At 41.3% G+C, this 21,501-nt stretch overlaps 2 protein-coding genes across 6 annotated transcripts in view; one reads left to right on the forward strand and one right to left on the reverse strand.

Moving 5' to 3' along the window:
- Positions 1-10,386, reverse strand: part of ELP3 (elongator acetyltransferase complex subunit 3) — a 66,896-nt gene extending 56,510 nt beyond the window's left edge. The window contains exons 1-5 of one of the 2 annotated variants that reach the window (XM_069485090.1): positions 10,322-10,386; positions 6,828-6,927; positions 4,317-4,455; positions 1,806-1,876; positions 790-853 (exon numbers count right to left, since the gene is read on the reverse strand). In XM_069485090.1, coding sequence (XP_069341191.1) covers positions 790-853; positions 1,806-1,876; positions 4,317-4,455; positions 6,828-6,927; positions 10,322-10,340 — 393 coding nt within the window. In that variant the 5' untranslated portion in view covers positions 10,341-10,386. Of the gene's footprint in view, positions 1-789; positions 854-1,805; positions 1,877-4,316; positions 4,456-6,827; positions 6,928-10,321 lie in introns of those variants that run through there. The other variant, XM_069485091.1, reaches the window with a different exon arrangement.
- A 95-nt stretch (positions 10,387-10,481) lies between these two features.
- Positions 10,482-21,501, forward strand: part of NUGGC (nuclear GTPase, germinal center associated) — a 39,407-nt gene continuing 28,387 nt past the window's right edge. The window contains exons 1-2 of one of the 4 annotated variants that reach the window (XM_069485095.1): positions 10,482-10,533; positions 20,692-20,770. In XM_069485095.1, the coding sequence (XP_069341196.1) occupies positions 20,743-20,770 (28 nt within the window). In that variant the 5' untranslated portion in view covers positions 10,482-10,533; positions 20,692-20,742. Of the gene's footprint in view, positions 10,731-13,540; positions 13,591-20,691; positions 20,771-20,893; positions 20,919-21,501 lie in introns of those variants that run through there. The other 3 variants (XM_069485093.1, XM_069485094.1, XM_069485096.1) reach the window with 3 other exon arrangements.

The following is a 21,501-nucleotide window of genomic DNA, read 5'->3' on the forward strand; positions in this document are numbered from 1 at the left end:
AGACTGTATCACACCCCTGCTTTAAATCCTAACGGCTTCTCATGACACCTATACGAAAACCCAAACTCCTCACTCACCCTGGCTTATAAACTCTCACTTCAGCTGTCTCCCAACCTTGTGCTTCCCCTCACCCACGGTGTTCCAGAATACTCTACCACCTTTCCCACTCTGGGCCTTTGTTCTAGCTACTTCTCTGCTAGGAATGCTCTTTCCTGATATTCTTAGGACTGACTCCTCCTTTTCATTCAGGATTCAGCTTAAACATCGTCTGCTTAGAGAACCCCTTCCCAACCACCATAGCAAAACTCTCTCCAGCTCCCATTATCTTCCTTAATTTCACTTCTCTGCTTAGCATTTATTAGTACCTGGTATTTTTGTTTGTTTCTTTACTGTCTATCTTCCATTATCAGAATGTAAATTCCACAAAACCAAGGACCTTGTCAGTTTTTTCACTGCTAAAGTGACAGTACAATGTAGTGGTGAGATGCAGAGTTCAAAACCTGGTTGTCACTTACTAGCAGTGTGTCTCTGGGCCTTCTATGCCCCAGTTTCCTCATTTGTACAGTGCTAGATATATTAATAATAAGAGTTTATGTAAGTATTTCTCCAGCGACTAGAACAAGCTATGGCAGTAATAGACACTGAGCAAACATTTGGGGAATGAATAGCTTTTATAATCAGGAAAAAAATAAAAATTTTAAGAAAGCCAGTACTTGTGAAACCACACCAACCACAGTATGGGTAAAATATGATGTAACACTTCATCAGGACAACCTCCAATGACCTTACCTCATATCCAGTATAAGATTGCGTTGAATACTCAAAGTCTGAGTCAGGCCCACCAGGGCAGTATCTGCCAATACAACAAGGGAACAAGAAAGTCAGATGCAAAACTCATTTCAACAGTCAAGTTCAACTATCTACAGTCTTCATGAAATCCTGGTACCAAATGAGCTTCATTTTCAAAGAAGAGTTTACCTTTGCAGTTATCTGTAAACAATGTATTTTCTAATAACAAGTAAACAAGATAAATATGTAAAGAAACACCATTACATTCATTTTCAAAATGCTGCAGTCACTATTATTTTAGAGGTTTAAGCTTTTAGGGGCAAATAACAGGAACCAAGTGTCCCTAAGTTTGGATCAATACTCAGTGCTCTCTTGGTAGCCACACTCAAGAAAATCTTTCTCCTGTTTAATCTTCCTACCTAGAATCATGTATACTCTTCTGCTAATTCTTCCAAATAGCTAAGTTTCAGAAATCTACAGGTTAGGTACAAGGATAATTTTTTATTATGATACTTTTCTCATCCAAATTCTTTTCTTTCTTTCTTTAGTTTTTGAGACAGGGTCTTGCTCTGTTGCCTGGGCTAAAGTGCAGTGCCATCATCACAGCTCACTGCAACTTCAAACTCGCGGGCTCAAGCGATCCTCCTGCCTCAGCATCCTGAGTAGCTGGGACTACAGGCGAGCACCATTATGCCCGGCTAATTGTATTTTTTTTGTAGAGACAGGATCTTGCTCTGTTGCCCAGGCTGGTCTCTAACTAGGAGTCTAACTAGGCCCCAAGCAATCCACCTGCCTTGGCCTCCCATAGTGCTAGAATTATAGGTGTGAGCCACCGAGCCCGACCCCAGATTCATTTTAAATTTCTGACATTTGGAATTTAGGCAACTCTTACAATCTATAAATCTATTAAATCAAAGTTTTAGATATTACCAGCATGTACTGATCAAAGGCTCTAGGGGACATACTAGTTCAATTAAAATACACACACAACACCTTAACAAAAGCACCCTACTTACACACATATATTTCCGGTAAAACTGATGTGTGGACATCTGTGGGGTTTGCACATCACAGCTACAACAGCAATCTATAAAAGAAAGATTAATTTGAAAAAGGTATTATAGAATAATTAGTACAAAATTCTAGAGAATGGTTATTCTTGAGAAGGAAGGAGAGGAATGCAAACAGAGAGTGGCACACGAGGGGCTTTGAAGGTATTGATAATGCTGCATTTCTTAAGCTGGGCACTGGGTCCAAGGGTGATCCCTTTTCAATATCAGTAATCTTAAAAATGTATATATGTATTATATATGTGCATTATACAATAAATTAAGTACAAAATAAGGAATTAATTTTTAAAGCCACAGTGACTCTTATTCTTTCTATGATTTATTATTTTACAAAAACAGACTACAAGAAAAAATTACTTTATGCAATTCTGTGAAATCATATATAAACATAACCTTCATAATTCAAACTCCTCGTGGATACACTAGATCTCAGTATTTATAGCACAGAGTATTAAGTCAGGGACTTAATGTTTCAGAGTCTGTGCGTAAAATAGTCTCAGAGGGGTCTGACAGAGACTAAGTGGAGTAGGCAAAGGAGGTGGGGGTAGAGATACAAGCCTGGTCACATCTGAAGCAGTTGGTCAAATAAGGATATACGTTAAAGCTAATGCAAGCCAGGTTTCTCACTGTCAGAGAACAAAGTTATAAATATGGAAAGGGAAAACTAGAATGAACTCTGTGAGCTGGACAGAATGGAAGGTGTTGTGAACTCAGAGTTTTCAACATAAATAGATTGATACACAAATATAAATGAAAATGTGTTATGTGTGTGCATGTATTTATGTAGCTACGGACACATATGCCCTAGCTTGGTCCACTGAGAGGGTCTGGGAGCAGCAACTCCCTAATAGCAGTAACACACCTAGCACTAAGATCTTGGTTTCTAAATACCCTTCTCCACTAAAATTAACCAGGGCTCTTTAGAAAAATGGCTGATTCCAGGGCTAGGGCAAAAAATGTACAAGATGAGCCTGGAACATTTCATTGTGCCAGAAAGCTAGAAACTGCTCAAAGAATGATGGGGACATTTCAAAAAGACACAGAAACCAGCTTGAAAGAGCTTCTACTGGTCAAATCTAGGATAATTTGTACATCAAAACAAATACTGACAGTAACAGATTATAACCCACCAAATAGGAAACTATTAATTCATTCATACAAATAAATGAATGCGTGAACTGGGAGTTTGATGAGGAACAGGATATTTATCTAGTTTCAAAATACATCTCCACATGACACTTCTTAATTACAAAGTGGAAAAAAATAACTTTACAGAGAAGTCTGGTGAACATCACCTTGCTTGAAATGAGTAACACCAGCGATAGGACAAACTAAAACTGTGTACCACCTGACGGGAGACAAGAAGAACACAGTATCCCTTGTGCGATGTTCCTGCCAAACACCCATAACCTGGATCTAATTACGATGAAACATTTGATTAACCCAAATTGGGGGACATGCTACAAAATAACTTGCCTGAAATCTTCAAAAGTGTTAAGGGAGTGAAGAAGCAAAGGCAGAGCAAATGTCCAGTCTGCAGAGCCATGACAACTACATGCAACACGTGATTCTGAACTGGGTCCAGCTGGACATTACTGAAACAGCTGGTGAACTCGAATGAGGCCTGAGGATTAAATGACAGTAATGTATCAGCGCTAAATTCCTGGTTTTGATGGCTGTATTGTGGTGACGTAAGCAAATGTCCTTGTTTGTGGGAAATACACAGTGAAGTATTCAAAGGCATAGGCTTTGTAACTTACTCTCAAAATGGTTCAGGGAATAAAGTTCTTGGTACTGCACTTTCAACTTTTCTGTAAGTTTGTGATTGTTTTTCATAATAAAAATTAAGATTTAACTTATTCAACAGTGATTTACAGAAACCCCAAAATAAATAATTTTGCATGAAATCTCATACCACTGATAAGGTCAGTCCAATTCAACAATCTTTTATTGAGAGTCTGCTATACAGGCCAGGTTCTGTGCTGTTTTCTCAAATGAACTAACAACTGCTGTCAGTCTGGTGTACTCACTGTTGCCTACATGCATCACACCTTTCTTGTCATTTCCACCTCTGTGCCTTAACTTACCTGTGCCCTCACTCCCATGGCTCTTCTTGGCTTATAGGTCAAGCAAGCTCCATGCTTTCTCCTGGGCCTTCCTTAGCCTCTTTTGCTGCAGGGGCATCTCTGTCCTCTGGACTCCCATGGCACTCACAATTAACATATATAGAACTACTCTGCACCATTAACTACCTTTTAAAAGTACCTCCTATAGTCATCAATTATATTGAAAGCTACCAGCTTAAGATGGCCCACAACTCCAGCACAGATCATAATACAAGGACTTCATTAGTCTGAATCTTCCACCTCCACCTCACTAGCTGGGCATTACATGGAGGCAGGGCTTTCTGCCAGAACAGATACAGTGTGTCAATATGTCATGAGTTGAATCACTCACCCCACTGGCAGTTCTGATGGGCTTTGCCTTTAACTTGGGCACCAAGACCTTGCGATACTGAGGAGGGACAGCAGCAATGATATCCACCAGGCGGGGCTGTGCGGAAAGGCCATATTTGGCAGCTGTTCTGGTTTTCACCCTGGAAGTAAAGCAACTGGCATTATCAAGATCACAATATTTTAAGGACAAGCTACTAAAAGGACGACCTACAGATAACATCATTAGCTCCTATCATTCCTCTATCCCTTCACCATGTGACAAGAATGGCTTTAAATCTGCTAATGTCAGGAAATAGAAGAATAAAATTCATAAATGATTTCCTCTTTTCACCCTCAAGTACCAGAAAGAAAACCAGAGGACTATGGAGGCAGAAGGGCCCAGGACAATGACACAAGGTAGGTCTAGTTCAAAATTGTGCTCTAGCTTCAAAGGACTGTTCTGACTCTACCTTTTCTCAACCTTAGCACTACTTGACGTTTGGGACCAGATAATTTCTCTGTTGTCCAGTGCATTGTAGCATATTCAGCAGCATCCTTGGCCCCTGCCCACTAGTACCCTCCTTCCTATTGTAACAACCAAAAATGTCTTTAGACATTGCCAAATGTCTCCTGCGGAAGAAATCACTTCTGGTTGAGAACTACTGTCTTAGACAAAAAAAAAAAAAAAATCAAGAAAAGCTATGCAGAACCAAATAGGAAATAAAGTATGTACTTTTGAAAGTTTAAAAATACTCTAATACAAAATATTATATACATAAAGAACACAAAATAAAAATATACTTTAACAAACAATTATAAAGCGATGACTTCTGTATGCCCTTTCCTGATTGTAACCTCATCTCTAACCCCCCAAAGTAACCTCTGTCCTCACTAATAGTTCCTTTGCTTTTCTCTGTAATTTTACCAGCTTTGCTTTTCTTTGTGTCTGCTCGCCAAAGCTTAACAGTCACCCTATCTTCTAATTTTAATCCATCTGGAAATACCTGTGGGGGGCTCACATTATTTTCAACAAACGTTAACTGAATACCTAATGTATACAAGAGACTACCTCAGTATTTGGAATGTCAGAATGTACAAGGCATAGTCATTTCATGTTCTATGTTTGCAGACAGGCATACAAAAAAAAGTAAATGTATAAATGATGAAAACACACCTCCCCACCCGCAACAATGAATGCTTCCAGAGTTCCGAGATGAATTTAATGTGTGTTAGGGAGAGATTCATGGAAAATGGGCACAGAAGAGTAGACCTCAGACAGGCAGTGAAGACACAGATAACACTGAGGAGAGCAGACAGGCTGGCTTATGTGAAGGTGCAAAAACAGGAATGCACATGTTTAAGAACTAAGAGTAGACCAACGTGAAAGAAAGCAGAAGATTTTCAATATGAAGGTCCAGAAGTTTAAAAACTTGGAAAAGTAGGTTGAAGCCAGACTGAGGGCTTATATAATGGGCTGGGGACATCTGAGTAGGGCTAATTTTAAGGAAGATGGTGGCTTTAGCTCTAGATGTGCTACATTAAAGAGAATGACAAAAATATTTAAGAAATAGAAATGTTCACTAGAAATTAAAGATTTGTATAATTAGAGGTGTAACCAACAAAAACAGAAAGAAAAACTGCTAAAGACACTGCAGAAAAATCAGTAAAATATAATGTTTGCATAGTCAAAAGAGGATAATTATTGACCCATTTATTCCTTTGGCAAATGTTTAACAACCATGATGTTTCAAGGAAGGAGTAAAACACTGCAGTATCTCCAGTGACAGAGAATAGGGTCTATGAAAAGGTCATGCATGGGGTGATTAGATGAACTGTGGTTGGGAAAAAAAACCTTTTCATTAGGGAAGATCTATACAGAAAGAATATATAGCTAAAAAAACAGATGCAGAGATGAAAGACCATGCTTATTTGAAGGTAGCAAAGACCATGCTGAACATGACTATGGAGAGGAAGTGGATGAACATGTCAAGGGGTTCTGAAGCAGGGAAGGGTTGAATTAGATCAAGGGCTGCAAAGGGCGGGTTTTCCTGGTAGAGAGAAAGCTGCTGCTTCCGCTGAGACAGTAGGGAAGAGTAAGATGTGAAGCGATGTAGCCAAGAAGACAGATCTGGAGATGGATGACCTAATTCCAAATCCCAGCTCTGCCAATAACTAGTTATTGACCCCTGGACAAATTACTTAACCTCTCTATGCCTCACAATACCCACCTGTCAAATGAGGATGATATCAGTACCTACCTCATACAGTTTTTGAAAGAATTAACTGAGCTAATATATACAATATACTAATTACAGTGCCTGGAATATAGTAAGTGCCCAATAAATGTCAGAAGCTATTAGTATTATGAGGTTATGAGACAATTCTACCACAAAGAAATGACAGGGCAAGGCAGAAAGCTAAAATTCTTAGCTAAAAGGAAACATGAGATAGAAAACAAGTAGTATTACATAATTTCAAAAAAGAGCTCCACTACCTAAGAACAAGGTTGCTCCCTTTTTATAGAGCCACTTACTTATTTAGATCGATGTCTTTCCCCTGTTCGTGGGCTTCTATCAGTTGTTTAATAACATCTCCTATAGTCAGCATCATCAGCTCAGCAGGGCTGAGATCTCCTGGAAAGATAATATTCAACAATGTCAAAAATCATATTATTCAATAGAGATTTTAAAACTTGATTTAGTAGCAGTTTTTCTTCCAAAATCATTCCAAATATGCCAGATGAAAAGCTCAAATTTACAAGACACTAAACCTCTACTGTTTATGATTTGATCATAGCTTTTGTATCTTTAATTTAAAACAAACATGGCTTTACCCATAAATTACAGGAGGTCCCTTTAAAAGCACACACACTACAAGACTATTACAGATAGAGTAGAAACAAACATGAGGAGAAAGAACCTAATTATACAGGAAAGAACCAAAGTAGTTAAATATCTTCTCTTTATCTCCAGATTTGTAATCATGAATATTTATGTAATACTTAAAAGTTCATGAAGAACATTTAGATGCATTAATTCAACTGATTCTTAGAACAAAGTCAGGTAGATAGAATAGGAATATTTGCCGATGCTACCAAGAGGTGAAATTGAAACTCAAACACAGGTGTCTGCAGAGGTAGTATTGCCAAGTAGGGATGTGGGTTATATACCTACCTAAGGATCTTAACGCATTTCTAAAATATTGTCTGCCCACTATCACGACTTCTCCTGGTAAGTGGGGCTCCCCTTCTCATCCAAAGGCAATAGCAGAAGCTGACATGTTCTTATGTGATCCCATACCCTCAATCACAGTTCAATGATTGGTTTAAGATTGGGCATCTACCCAAGTCAGACAAATCAAAGCTCTTTTCCAGGGCGAAAAATGCCAGTCTTTTTCCAGTGACAAAAGCTGAGGGATTTCAGCTTGGTGGCTGTCAGCAAGCATGCTTCTTGCCTGTAGGGAAAGCTAGCATGCAAAGATAACAAAGCCATCAGACAGAAGTATGAATAAAACCCTGGCTGTTATGGAACCCTTTCATTTACTCTTTATCTCATTTGAAACCTCACAATAACACTGTAAGGTAGGTACTGTTTCCCATTTCACAGATGTGAAAAATGAGGCTTAGGCAAGTTAAAACACCATCGTAAACAGCACAGTTAAGATTCAAATCCTGGTCTTTTCACCACAACTTCCACACTTTTGTCACTGCACCACACTGCCTCTAATTAATGAGGCAAGGCTAACACATACAAAATGATTCAAGAGAAAAACAGGCTTAATGCTTTCCAAACTATGCAAATCAGCACTTCAGAGTTCTACAAAGGTGCCTTAGGGGCCACTTAACAGAGGCAGGATTGGTGGTGGTAATGATAGAGGAAAAGGTAGGGGGAGAGGAAAAAAAGGGAGGGGATTCTTTCTCCATTTCAACCACAGCAGCTATTATATAAATGTATTGAAGTTCTGCATAAGAATTTATTTGGAGGGTAGAAGAGGTTCAGCTGATTAAAAATAGGTAAGATTTAAAAACCACTTATATAGTCCTTGAGTGCATCAAGAATTAACAGGAGGATTAAATCATCAGGAAAAGGCTTCATGGAGGTCATGGCCTAAGGTTCTTTAAATGGGCAGGATTTAGACACACAAAACAGAAGGCAATTCAGAAGGAATAACGTCACTCATAGGAATTATGTATCTTTGTATGTAGGAGCACTGCCTAACCAGAACACAGGCTTTCTGATAGGGTGTAGTAAAGAACAGATTAGAGGGTACACTGGCCACTAGGCAAAGGCATTTAAATGGAATGCAATAGACAGTGAATTATATATTCTCAACTTTGGAAATAAAAAATGAAAGTCATGTTTAAGGAAAGTCAGAACATTATCAGTACAAAGAAAGATTCAGGGTGGTATGTTGTGGCTCACACCGGTAATCCTAGCACTTCAGTAGGCTGAAGTGGGAGGACTGCTTGAGGCCAGGAGTTTGAGACCAACATGGACAACACAGTGAGACCATGTCTCTACAAAAAAAAAAAAAAAAAAAAAATCAGCGAGGCGTGGTGGAATGCACCTGTAGTCCTAGCTACTCAAGAGGTTGAGGTGGGAGGATTGCTTGAGCCCAGGAGGTTGAGGATGCTGTGAGCTATGATCATGTCACTGCACTCTAGCCTGGGCAAAAGAATGATTCAGAAGGTGAAAAGAATGCATATGATCTGGATACTAAGTAAAAGGCTCTTGAAAGGCAACATTGTTTAAAAACAACAACAATAACAACAACAACAAAAAACAAAACAAAAACAAACCCACAAGATTTCAGAAAGCCTCCAGTCGCAACCCCTACTGGTTGTGTGATAAAGGGAAGATAAACGACTTCTGACTGTTCATATTCTTATGTGTAAAACTGGAAAAATACATACAAATCTCACAAGACCATTGTAAGAATCAACTGAAATAATGTATATGAAAGCCAAAGTACTATTCAAATATTAGTTATTGATGAACGTAGGTTAGGAGGATGGTGGCCAGAATGAGGAGGAATAAACAATTTCCAGAGGCAATTTCTAAGTAAAAACTAATGAAGCTTGGTGACTGATGAAGTTAAAAGAAGCCTGACAGACTGAAAAGGAGCAAGTGAGTGAGATAAATTAATTTGGGGTATGCACATTTGATGCGACAAGACAATCCAAGGCAACGTAAACACTTGGAGCTGTTGCTTGGAAGGACAGCAGTTAATGCCAAGAGGCACAGTGATTAAGGACACATTTATTTCTCATTATATGTTTTTTAAGGTCATAGATACAGCCTGACCAACCATCTCCACACCTCTTAAGTATAATTTTGAACTGGGAAATTTACTTAACTTTTTAAATGTCAGCTTCATCTGTAAAATGGAGATGATACTAGTAAAGGCTCAACAAATGGTAGCTATTATGATAACCACTACCCTTATCTACCTTATTAGACTGCGCAAATGAGTGTACACAGGTAAGAGTAGAACTCGTGAGAGAATTTAAAATTGACTCCACCCTGTTGAAAACTAAAGATGGAATTGCTCCGTGCTAACTCAGGAGGTAATACAAATGCTAGTAACTGCATGCACAACTGTTCCACAGAATCCAAGAATAAGTCAGGGTTTATCATATTTTAGTTTAAGGCTTTAAAAGAAACTCTCAAATAAACAAACATCAAATATGTCGCAAAACAAATCTTAACAAATTAGGAGTCCGAGAACCCGTTGAATCGACCGACCGCGTTAACTTCTTGGAGGGCATACTTTGGAATATAGATTTCCCTGCCCTTTATGCAAAAGACATATAATGACTGCCAAAGAAGAAAAGGGTAGGTTGGGTTAAAAAACACAACAGGTAAAACGAGAAGGCAGGAGGCTGAAATCGACAGACTGACCCCACGTGGTGTGCAACTGGACCAGGCAGAGGATTCCCGCGGGAAAAGTTGGGTTCAGCATCCGATCGCCCGAGCGTTCGCCCCTTTCCGAACACCCCCATTTTTTCCTCTCCCTCCCCTTTCATACCTTTCCGTTTCTGCTTCATTTCTGCGTCGCCGTAAAAGATACCACCACGGATAATACAGCTTCCAACTCAGACCACGGGGAAAGCTGACAGCCACAAAGCAACCCCGATCTGTCGTAAAATGACGGTGAATGTATCGTAAAGCTCTTCCCAGAAGATGGCGCGCGCAAAACCGCGTCCCATCCCCCTGACGCGGCTGCTCTGCCGGCGGGAGGTGGGAGAGGGGCGGCCTCGGCTGTGCATTCCGGGACGTAAGCGCAACAGGGGAGCGTCTGTACGGAATGTCTGACTCGGGGTTAGAGAGCTCGACCTGGGCAGTACAGCTGTGGGACAAAGCTGCGTGGAGGCTGCGCCAGGAAACCTAAGTGACAGTGTGGAAGTGGGTGGTCTCTAAATTGGCGTGTAGTTCAGGTGTGTCACATTCGGGGAAGCTGGGCGGGAGCGTGAGTGGGCGAGACCACGCGAGGATGAACCCTGTAGTTGTGGAATTTAAATTCAGAGACTGGAAAAGACCAGGCAGGAATCAAGTAACCATCTGACGTGCAGGCTTCGAGGCCAGTTGGTGACCTTGGTCTCAGGTGAATGGGTCGATAACCCTCATGAAAGGTGTGGGGGATGTCTCTTCAGAAAAACACACGCACAAAATTTTGCAGAGTTTGGAGGCAGCACTTGGGAGTGTGTTTTCCTGAAACCTGTCCATGATCTCGTTTGTCCACAAGCCAGAGATTGAGAATCCCTCTCTTTCCTAAAGATAACAATATGTGATATCTTCAGTTCCTTCCCACTAGAATTGAGGTAACAATGAGTTTTTGATCCCACTGTGACACTGAAACTGGCCTGATCAAGCTTTGTGAGTTCCCAACTTGCCAAATTCAGTGGTATTTTTCTGTTCTTACTGTCATCCTACTACCAATGAATATAAGTTCTCTCCATGAAAATCGTTTATGATGGGGTCCTCCACTCTCTTGGTTTTTCTTCCCCTTCTCAGTCTGTTTCATGGACTCCTCTGTCTCACCTCAAAATATTCATGCTAGCATTCTCCAGGGGTCACTCAGCCTTGTCTCTCCCAAGGTGATTTCCAGAGCTCCATTAAATACCATTATCTGCTCCCAGGTTTAGAGTCCAACCCCAGCATCTGCCCTATTTGACATCTTGTTAGAGGTCTAATATGCTTGTCAAACTTAACATGTCCAAAACAGAAGTCTAATTTTATTTCAAATCTGCTCTTTACACACTCTTCCTTATCTAGAGACACCATCATCTACTTCATCACTGTTTGACCTTAGATAGATAGATAGAATAGTACAGTTGTAACTTTAAATAGGGGTCAGGGTAGGCCTTATTGAGAATGTGTTATTTGAGCTGATACTTGATAATGCAGATATCTGGGGAAGGAGTATTTTGGGCTGAGGGAGCAGTTGGTGCAAAGGCCCTAGGGTGAGAGGATCCCTGGTGTATTCAAGGAAAGTTAAGGAGGCCAGTGTCAATGGAGCAATGAATGCCACAAGGTGAAACAGGTCAGAGAAGGAAGGGGGGATGGGTGGGAACAGTGCAGCTCATGTAAGACCTCACAGGCCATTGAAAAGCCCTTGGCTTTTACTCTGAGATTATGAGCCATTGGAATTTTTAGCAAAGAAATTATCTGATCTGATCCATAATTTTAAAGCATATCTATTTGCTGTGTTGAGATTAGACTACAAGGGGCCACAGAAGTGGCTGTTACCTCACCCAGACCAGTGATTCCCGAACTTTGCTGCATGTTAGAATCATCTGGAGAGCAGTGAAAAATCCCAGTGCCCAGATCACATTCCATTCCTATTAAATCAGAATATCAAGGAGTGGGAGCCAGGCATTAGTATGTTTAAAAGACTCTTGGGTGATTCCAATATGCAGCCGTTTAGGAACCACTAAATGAAGCCAGAGATTATTTTAACTTTTAAGCAGTGGAGATGGTAAGAAATGTTCAGATTCTGAACATAATTTGAAAATTTTAATAAGACTTCCTGACAGATCATATGTGGGATATGGGAGAATATCAAGTGTGACACCAAAGCTTTTGGATCAAACGACTGGACCAATGTAGTTTCCATTAGCTGAAATGGAGAATATCTACAGTTACTGAAGGTCGTTCTGGTAATGGCTGAGTCGGCCTTTGAATGTAACGTACAACCTGCGGCTGAAGGTTCAGAGAATAGCTTTCCCCTGTACTCAGTGTGATTGTTTGGTTACCACACACAGCAAAGCAGACTGGGTTCTATTTTCTTCTCTCTGGGATAGCACTTTAAAAATACTTTTTTCTGAGTTTTTAAAAATTATGGACTTAAATTTTAAGTTTCAGAAAGAGATTTAAAGCTGTATGCCACTCATTTCTATAAACAATCCAATGTTGTTTTATTTTTGGTGAACTTATTTATTTTATTTTTTTGCTGTACCGATTTACAGTTCCACCTGCCCTATTAGGTTTTAATTACTGCTTCAGTTTCTAGAACCCTGCAGCTCCTACTTTACAATGTAAAGTATTTAACAAAGGAACTCTTAAATATTCACCAGAGGGACATTTCTCATCCTTTATTTACCAGAAATACTCTCAGCCATTTAAATCAAAGACTCTATAAAGGATATTTAGATTTTTACTCCTTTGTTGTAATTAGACCCACCCATAAACTTCCTAGGGAGATGATAACCCACCCTATTTTTTAAAGCCTGTCTAGTTTGGGTGAATTTTATTTTTGGTGAGTTTCAAGACTTTGCATCAAGGATGTTTTTATTTATTTTAATCTCATATCATCCATCTGTCCCAGTTATGTCTTACATTTGGGTGTCTTGGAATCAGTGCTTTATCTCTCTTGCAACTGGGGCGTTTTCCTGCCTGCTCAAGTGAGCCAGATCGTCTGAATAGCTTTCCCCCTCAAAGAAAGGATGCTTTAGGGTGGTTGCTGCAATCTATTTGAGAAGGAAAAGGCAGATCTGCCTGCTTGTAGGAATAGGACAGAGAACGATGCAAGATCCCCAATTCACATATAATTTAAGTGAAAGGGGAAAATAGCACAAATCAGTATCTAAGGGAGGAGGTTGTGGTAAATAGCTCTCTAATGGCAAGTCAGTTTCACTTCTGCTGTATAAATATGGCTTTGCAACTGTGGCCCCAAAGACCCACATACCCCAGCTAGTTCCAAATATCTGTACCAAGGCAGAGAAGCCGCCACCATCTCCTTTGTGGACTTCTGGAACCGAAGCAGAAATTTGTTTTTTTCCCCTTCAGTGACATCTGGTAAGCTGTTTCTTTTATGTAATTTATACTTTAATTTGTGGTTGATTTTTTTAAAAGGTAGACTTTAATTTTTAGAACAGTTTTACAGAAAAACTGAGAAGATAGTTCAGAGCATTCTCGTGTGATCTGCATCCAATTTCCCTATTAGTGTGGCACATTTGTGACAATTAATGAACTAATACTGATCCATTATTAACTAAAGTCTATCTTCAGATTTCTTAGTTTTTATCTAATGTCCTTTTTCTCTTCTAGGGTCCCATTCAGGATACCACATTACATTTAGTTGTTAGGTCTCCTCAGGCTTCCTTTGGTTGTAACATTAAGTTTCTCAGGCTTTCCTTGTTTTTGGTGAACTTGACAATTTTGAGGAGACTACTGGTCAGGTATTTTGTAGGATTTTCCTCTTTTGGCATTTGTTTGATGTTTTTCTCATAAGACTGGAGTTACAGGTGTTGGGGAGGAAGATCAGATCACAGAAGTAAAGTGGTTTTCATCACATTGTATCAAAGGTACATACTGTCAACATGACCTATTGCTGTTGACCTTGGTCACCTGGCTGAAGCAGTGCTTGTCAAGTCTCTCCACTGTAAAGGGACTCTTTCCACCCTAATCTCTATACTGTACTCTTTGGAAGGAAGTCAGTATGCAAAGTATACACTTGAGGAGCAGGGAGTAGTTACGTAAATTGTTTGGAATTCTTCTGTATGTGACATTTGTCTCTTCTCCCTCATTTGATTTTCTTAAAGTAAGTTATTTCTTGAGGGAAAGTGAATTTTACTTTTCTGTTTACTTTTCTGCTATGTGAAGGCCAGTGGGACTAGCAATGGGGAGAAACAGGATTTAGATTGAATTTTACTTAACAGCATGGTCTTAGGCAAGTCAGTAGTTGTTCCTCCCAAAGAGAACAGCTGTTGCAGGCACTATTGCAGGCAGGTGATAATATGAATTCCTGATATTCATATTATCAGGGGAAATGTCATTTTATGCCTCGTTAGCTTTGACAAGCTTGAGAGGGCAATATGAGAAGATTCAAATTCATTTCATTAGAATCTGATAAAGTACGTTATGAAAATATCTACTTATTTTACTTACTTATTTACCTAGGGGAGAAGGATGGGGAAAAAACATGCCATCCCAATGTCTCTTCTACACAAACTGCTTCTGGTGATGACACTTCTAACGTCAAACATATTAGCTGATATGTTAATGCTGAAAACATACCTCTGTCCCTTTAGAGGTTTGAAGGCCCTTGTTTCACCTTTTGCTTCTGAGCTAATGCATTTAAATTGCTCCTTTGGGACATCCCTCCTTTGGAAGAACAGTGCAGCTGCCACTGAGGTCGTTAGATGTTGCTAACACCACAGTTACTTAAACCTAAACCTAAGACTTAAAGAGAAAGGACATAAATCCTAAATGTCATCAACTTTCCATCATTTTATTAAGAATGTCCTCCTCCTCATTTCATTCTTCAGCCTACCTCCTTGTGGGAGGGAGAAAAAATCTGACCAAAGACACTTTAAGAAAAATGGTAGAGCATCCTCGAGTTGCTTGACCAGTGGAGACAAGAGTGGGAGTCAGGATCTCAGTTAAGGTGGCATCTGTTCCCCCCAAACTAAGTAGACCTGGCCCAGGTAAAAACTAGGGCTGATTTCTAGTTTAATTGCTTTCACAAAATATTGTAAAAATAACATCTGTACCAATGCTTAAGTGCCCGTATAGCAATTTTGCATGCATTATCACCTTAAATCCTCATGATGAACTCTTGATGTAGGCATTTTTGCCATTGTGTTCTGTATGTGGAGAAACTGAGGCTCGGGGAGATCAGGTGATTTGCTCAGTGTTACATTGAAGTATGGGAGCAGGAGCAAAAATCCAGGCATTCTGACTCCAGATCCTCAGGGATTTCCACTACACTATTCAGTCTGGAAGATATGCCTGGTGTGCAGACACCGTGCCCAGTCTGTTCCCTGCTGTCTCCCCAGTACCTAGAACAGTGCCTGGCACATTGTAGACACTCAGCAAATGGTTGTTGAATAAATGAATGAATAAAACAATAAATAGAATCCTTTGCATTATTGATCTTACCATCTGAGATATATTTAAAAGATATACTTTATTCATTCAACGAATATTTTTTTCCGTGCTTACTGTATACCAAGAACTTCCCATATTTATTAAAAGTAGGAATAAAGCAGCATTAATGATCAAAATGTCCCTTAAAGAAAGCTTACTAATTTAAATATTTGATTTTTTTATATTAGTGCTACTTTGGTGGGAAATGGTGGAAATTAAAAGAAAGTAAGAATCATGTTGAGATGTAATGGTGCAAGAAGAGGTAGGGTGAGATGAGATTCTGACTAAAGGGGAGGAACTAGGGGAAAAGAAAGAACAGGACATTTGTCATTCTGCATTGGACACAAAACAAATGCAGTGAAGGTGTACTGCTCTTATATTTTCTCTCTCTCTCTCTGGCTTGTTTTACTGCTGAGGGCATCTTAGAGTTTGCAGACAGTAGCTGCAGTTTGGGTTCCTATGTGCAATTATATCAAGTTGCTACTCTCCCTCCTACTCAGCAGGCTTCGTTCCCAAGACATGCCTTTGTCATGCATTTCAGAGAACCCTCAAATGTGGGCACTACTCCCTCCGTTCTCCTACACCCAAGCTCCAGAGGATTTGTTTAAGTAGTGCCTATTACAGACTGCTTAGTGTAATGAAAGGAACAATGAACTTAGAGTCAAACCTGAGTTTGAGTCTTCACTGCCAGGGTCTTACTATGTGACCTTGGACAAGTTCCTTCCCGCTCTCTGGCCTCAGTGTCCCTATCTGTAAAAGAAGGGGCCCTAGTGTTCGTTATTTAATTTCACTGTGTGAAGCTATTCTAGTATAGAAATGATTTGTTGCCTCTGTTATTTTCCTATCAGAAAAGAAAACGAGCAAACACAAACAGAAGAAAGGGAGAGTAAGAGAAGCAAGAATAACTGTCAAAAGTCACAGTTATTTAACAGGAAACCAGTTCTGTATGACCTTCCCATATCTAGCTAAATGTGCAGAGTCTCATTTAAAAGGTGCTATTCTTAGGCTGAGTGCACATGAATGTAAATAAGTACTAAAAGCAAAACTTACGTGTTAACCACATAGTTGAAATACAAGTGAAATAAACCACACAGGCAGAACCTTGCCTGTCTGAGCAGTGAATTTGGATTTTTCAATTGCTTCTCCACAGAAACCAAATTTTCACAATATGCACCACCATTACTACCTCTTTTTGAGGGCAAGTGGACTCCAGAATAATTTGAGGAAGGACCGTACCCCTGTGGGTCATTTTCTCCCTAACAAAATGAACTTGAAATGATAGTACTCTCAGTTGTACTACTTTGGGCTAAACGGAAGCCTTAATCATTGGTACAGTCCTGGTTTCAGTGACAAGTGACATTTCAAAATGAGAATTTTCATCCCTTTAGGACCAGTTTAAATCGGAGAACATTCACACTTTAAGGACTAGTTTAATCTTTTACAGATGGGAAACCTGAGGCCCAGAGTGGTACAATGGCTTGTCCAAAGTCCTACAGCTCTTTTGATTGGTGACAAAGCCAAAACTGGAGCTTTGCAAATCTACACCTGATTTGCAGCCTACTGCCCTTCCCACCATATCATTTAGTTCAACACACAGTGACTGTACACTGAGTGTCTACCAAACTACCCCCTCTTTGGTTTATTGGTTTTCCTTTTTAAGTACTCGGTGTGTATTTCTTTCTGTCCTCTCAGCCTCTTTGTAAATGATCCCTTTCTGTTTTCCAGTGTCTTCATTTGCCAGTCAAATGATTCCTTCCTGGCAGTCTTTGAACGTGGGCAGAAGGAATTCAAAGCCCACTTCACCACGACCACATCTCAGAAAGTCTCCAGTTACTCCACATTTTAGTTACTTTTGAAATTTTTGACCCCTACTGGTACCCCAGATGCAGCTACAGTGGGAGGCTTGCGGTTTGGTGTCTCCACTGGTTGCAGCTAAACCCAATCCAACCCTGGTGGTCCCATGCTAGCAGCCCTTGCCGGCCACTGCGTGCTGTAGGTAGTGAATGGAGTCAAATGAACTGAAGTTCCCGTGACTCTGAAAGAAGGCAATACTACCACCCACATTCCAGAATTCAGTGAACACATCTTCTCCTCTAAACTCCAAGCCCTTTGACCCACATCCCTCTCAGATTGAAGGGCCTTGACCTCTCTGTTTGTATGGCGATAACTCTTATCATCTTGGTCTGTTAGCTCTTTTGGGCTTCATCTGGCTCCACTCTTTCTTCCTGGAATTTCAGAACACAAGTTGTCCTGGAGGTCTGCGGTGGATCTGTCCCTTGTAAGATCATGCATTTTGTTTTGGTTCCAGTGTCCACTGCGATGATAATGTGCCCGGCACTTTCTGTGACAATGGCTCACTGAGCTGTTCTCTCCAGGAAGCAGCAGATCTCTTTCCTAGGGGTAATTCCTAGTTTTGTATCTGGGAATTATTGACATGTATTACTGTGTATTTGCCCATGTTAGAGCTAATCTACCCTTTTTTCTCTTAACTCACCTAGGTTTTGATGTACGTTAGCATTTCCAACTCAGCATTTCAAATCAGAAATTGCTGTGTCTCTTAAGAATTTTAGTGACTTTATAGAGCACTTGCACTACCAGCTTTGCTGATGAACATTTCAAGTAAGAACAGGGAACCTTGGGGCTGGGCACCATGGCTCACAGTTGTAATTCCAGTGCTTTGGGAGGCTGAGGTGGAAGGATTGCTTGAGGCCAGGAGTTCAAGGCTACAGTAAGCTATGATTGTGCCACTGCACTTCAGCCTGGGAGACACAGCAGGATCGTGTTTCTTAAAAAATTAATAAAACATAGAATCTTGGAATGTGAAGAAGCCCTAAAATTCCTCTAGCCCAATGCCATTATTAGGTGGTAATACCAGTATAGGTTCAGATACCTCTAGTGGCAGAAAATTCATTACTTCCTCAGGGAGTGCGTTCCATTCTGGACAGCCCTGATTACTTGAGAATATTAAACCAAAATGCTTTCTGTACCTTCCACCTAGTGGATCTAGTTCTGCCCTCTTGGAAAAGTAGAAAATCTGCAGCACGTCTCTTTTATATGCGGCTCTAAAGTAACGTATTTGAAGACCACCATAACGTCCCCACCCCATCTTCTGCCTTTGCCTGTGTCTTCTCTTCCTCAAGCCAAACATTCCTGGTCCCTGTGGAGCAGTCCTCGCCATGAATGCTGCTTCATCTGCATACTTGTCTATGTATTCCTACTCTTTCCTTTGTTCTTTAAGCCAGGACTTTAATCATATCAAAACCTAATTTGTTTTTTAAACATCCTTTGTTGTGGAATCTCATCAAAATCTTCCCATCCATTATTTCACTCATTCATTCCATTAACATGTATTGTTGGTCGTTGCACTTCTTGATAGAAATGCAACATTGAAACAGTGCTGCCCCCTGACCTCGAATGGCTCAACAAGGAGGCAGAGACACAGAGGAGCCCAGTTAGTGTTATGACAGAGGTGTGCACGGAACAGCGGGGACACAAGGGGGCAATGATTGGGAACTGGGCACTGTTTCACAGAGGAAATGCTAAAACAGGATCTTGAAGGAAGAGTAGGAATTCACCTGGGAGACAGTGGAAGGACACTCCGTGTGCTAAAGTGCATGGAAGTTCAGTAGGATACCCTGCCTTGGAGAACCATGAGGAGTGTGGGATGAGAGTGGCCTGAGAGTGGGCCACAAGAGAAGGAATAGAGAGGTTCAGATCTCTGCCTGAGGCTCAGGACCTCGTACATCTTAGGGATTCTCACCACATTCAACCAACACCCATGAAATACAGCAGCTATTGAGTCAGTTAATATCTGCGAGCCAGACCAAGAAGTAAGGGACTGTTTTGACTGATGAATCATGATTTTAATTTGGGGTTAATATGTAAATGAGGCACAGTTTCCCTCACTAAAACGACCTACAGGTCTAGTGGGGTTGACAGATCAGGAGGAATTTTGCAGATCTCAGAAGGGCTGGTGACTCTGCTTTTGAAATACACAGCTGAGTGATCCAAACAGAAACATCAGTAATGGATAGTGAGCATTTGGGGTGTTCCCCACTTTGTTCCCCAAATTCTCCTGTATGGGTGGAGACAAAGAAGCTCCAGGATAGTGGATCCCCACCCTGTGTGTGCAGTGCCCTCTGCTGGGAGCCTCTGTGGGTCCGGTTCTCCCTATGTGTCCAAGCCCTGTCTGCTGGTGGGCTGGAGACAGACTGGATCTGACGCTTCTCCTTTTGGATGTGCCTCTCCTCCCCCACCTGCAGGTATCCCATGCTGCAGGCCGCACACCACCCCCAGTAGGGATGTCCTCCTGATTGAGGTGGGGTGATGGGGAAGGTCCAGATAACCTCGTTACTGCATCTCTCCTTCCTCAGTCAGTAGCCCCCAGAGCAACTCCAGGAAACCCTAGGAATGCTGAACGTTCCATCCTCCTCCAGATTCTTGCTGAGACTTGCTGGAACTAAATATCACTGGCACAAGTGTTCAGGGCTTACCTGCTTGCACCGACACCGCCCAAAGCAGCAAGGCTGTGTAACTTCACCACGGCTCTGGTCTCCAGGGTTCGTTCTCATTTCAGAGTGAGTTACCTTAAAGATCTCAGGTAATATCAGTTTAGACTTTTACACTAGAGTCAAGTATTATTGAAAGCCAGTGGTTGGCCGGGTACAGTGGCTCATGCCTGTAATCCTAGCACTTTGGGAGGCACAGGCGGGAGATCACTGTAGCCCAGGAGTGTGAGGCTGCAATGAGCTATGATCGTGCCACTGTACTCCAGCCTGGGTGACAGAGAGAGAGGGAGACCCTGTCTCAAAAAAAAAAAAAAAAAAAAGAAAGAAAGAAAAGAAAACCAGTGGTCAAGCAATGATCTTTGTTATATTTAAATGAAGTAGTGTACTGGGCTTTTGAGGGATTCAAAGATAAGTTGGAATGGTCACAAACAATGTACAAGAAGATCCATATGCCCTTACTTTTTGCTTTTTGTATTTTCAAATTCCGCTGCCCCACCCCACCTGTACTTTGTCTTTTCAGGCTGGCGACTGACCCTAAGTGGACAGAGCGGGCGTCACATCACTCCCGGGAATGGCAGACACTGAGGAGCCACACCCAGGTAACAGCCCTGCCGTGTCCCCTGGTGGAGCAAATAGGAGCTGACACTGTCCTGTGGTCACAGGCAGGTGGGCTGAGACTGTATTTAGCTGGAGTCACCGTGCTTTGCTCCCTCTTCAGAGGCTGCTTTCCTACGATAAGTTAAAATAGTGAGTGGATTTCAGTTGTTTCAACAATAACTAAAATAGCCTATTCATGATGAAGTGAACTGCTCAGCCAGCAATTAAATTTGTGGGGCTTTCTGCTTTTTAAAAAAAGAATGTTCCAAAACATCACCTTGGGCTCTCCGAAGGTAGCCCCTCTTACGACAGGAAGGGGAAGGCCCCGGAATGACGTCAGGTGGCTTTCTCTAGAAGGGGAGATGCAGGCACATGGAGGCGGCTCCTGCAAGTGTGACCCACACTGCAGGTGGCGTGGGTGGCGTCCCCACCTCAGAAGGTTGGTGTGGAGCCAGCGAGGGAGCCTTCCCTGGGACGATGGCATGGATTTAAGCTCCACGTGCAGAAAATGGGGTGTAGCACATCCTTTGTGTTTTGAGGACTGAAGAAGAAAAGTTTCCTCACCCCCAGGGGATGAATCCGCTCAGGGGAAAGGGAAGCAGTGTTTCTGGGTCAGTGGGGTCGTGGCCGGCATCTGGAGCATGGCTGGGTGTGCAAACGGAAAGGACCGCAACTTTGGGGCCCTCTTGGTTGAGCTTAGCTGTGTGCAGTGGGATCGTTTTGCCTGGATGAT

The sequence above is a fragment of the Eulemur rufifrons genome, chromosome 12 (genome assembly GCF_041146395.1).
Source record: "Eulemur rufifrons isolate Redbay chromosome 12, OSU_ERuf_1, whole genome shotgun sequence".
NCBI classification, from domain to species: domain Eukaryota; kingdom Metazoa; phylum Chordata; class Mammalia; order Primates; family Lemuridae; genus Eulemur; species Eulemur rufifrons.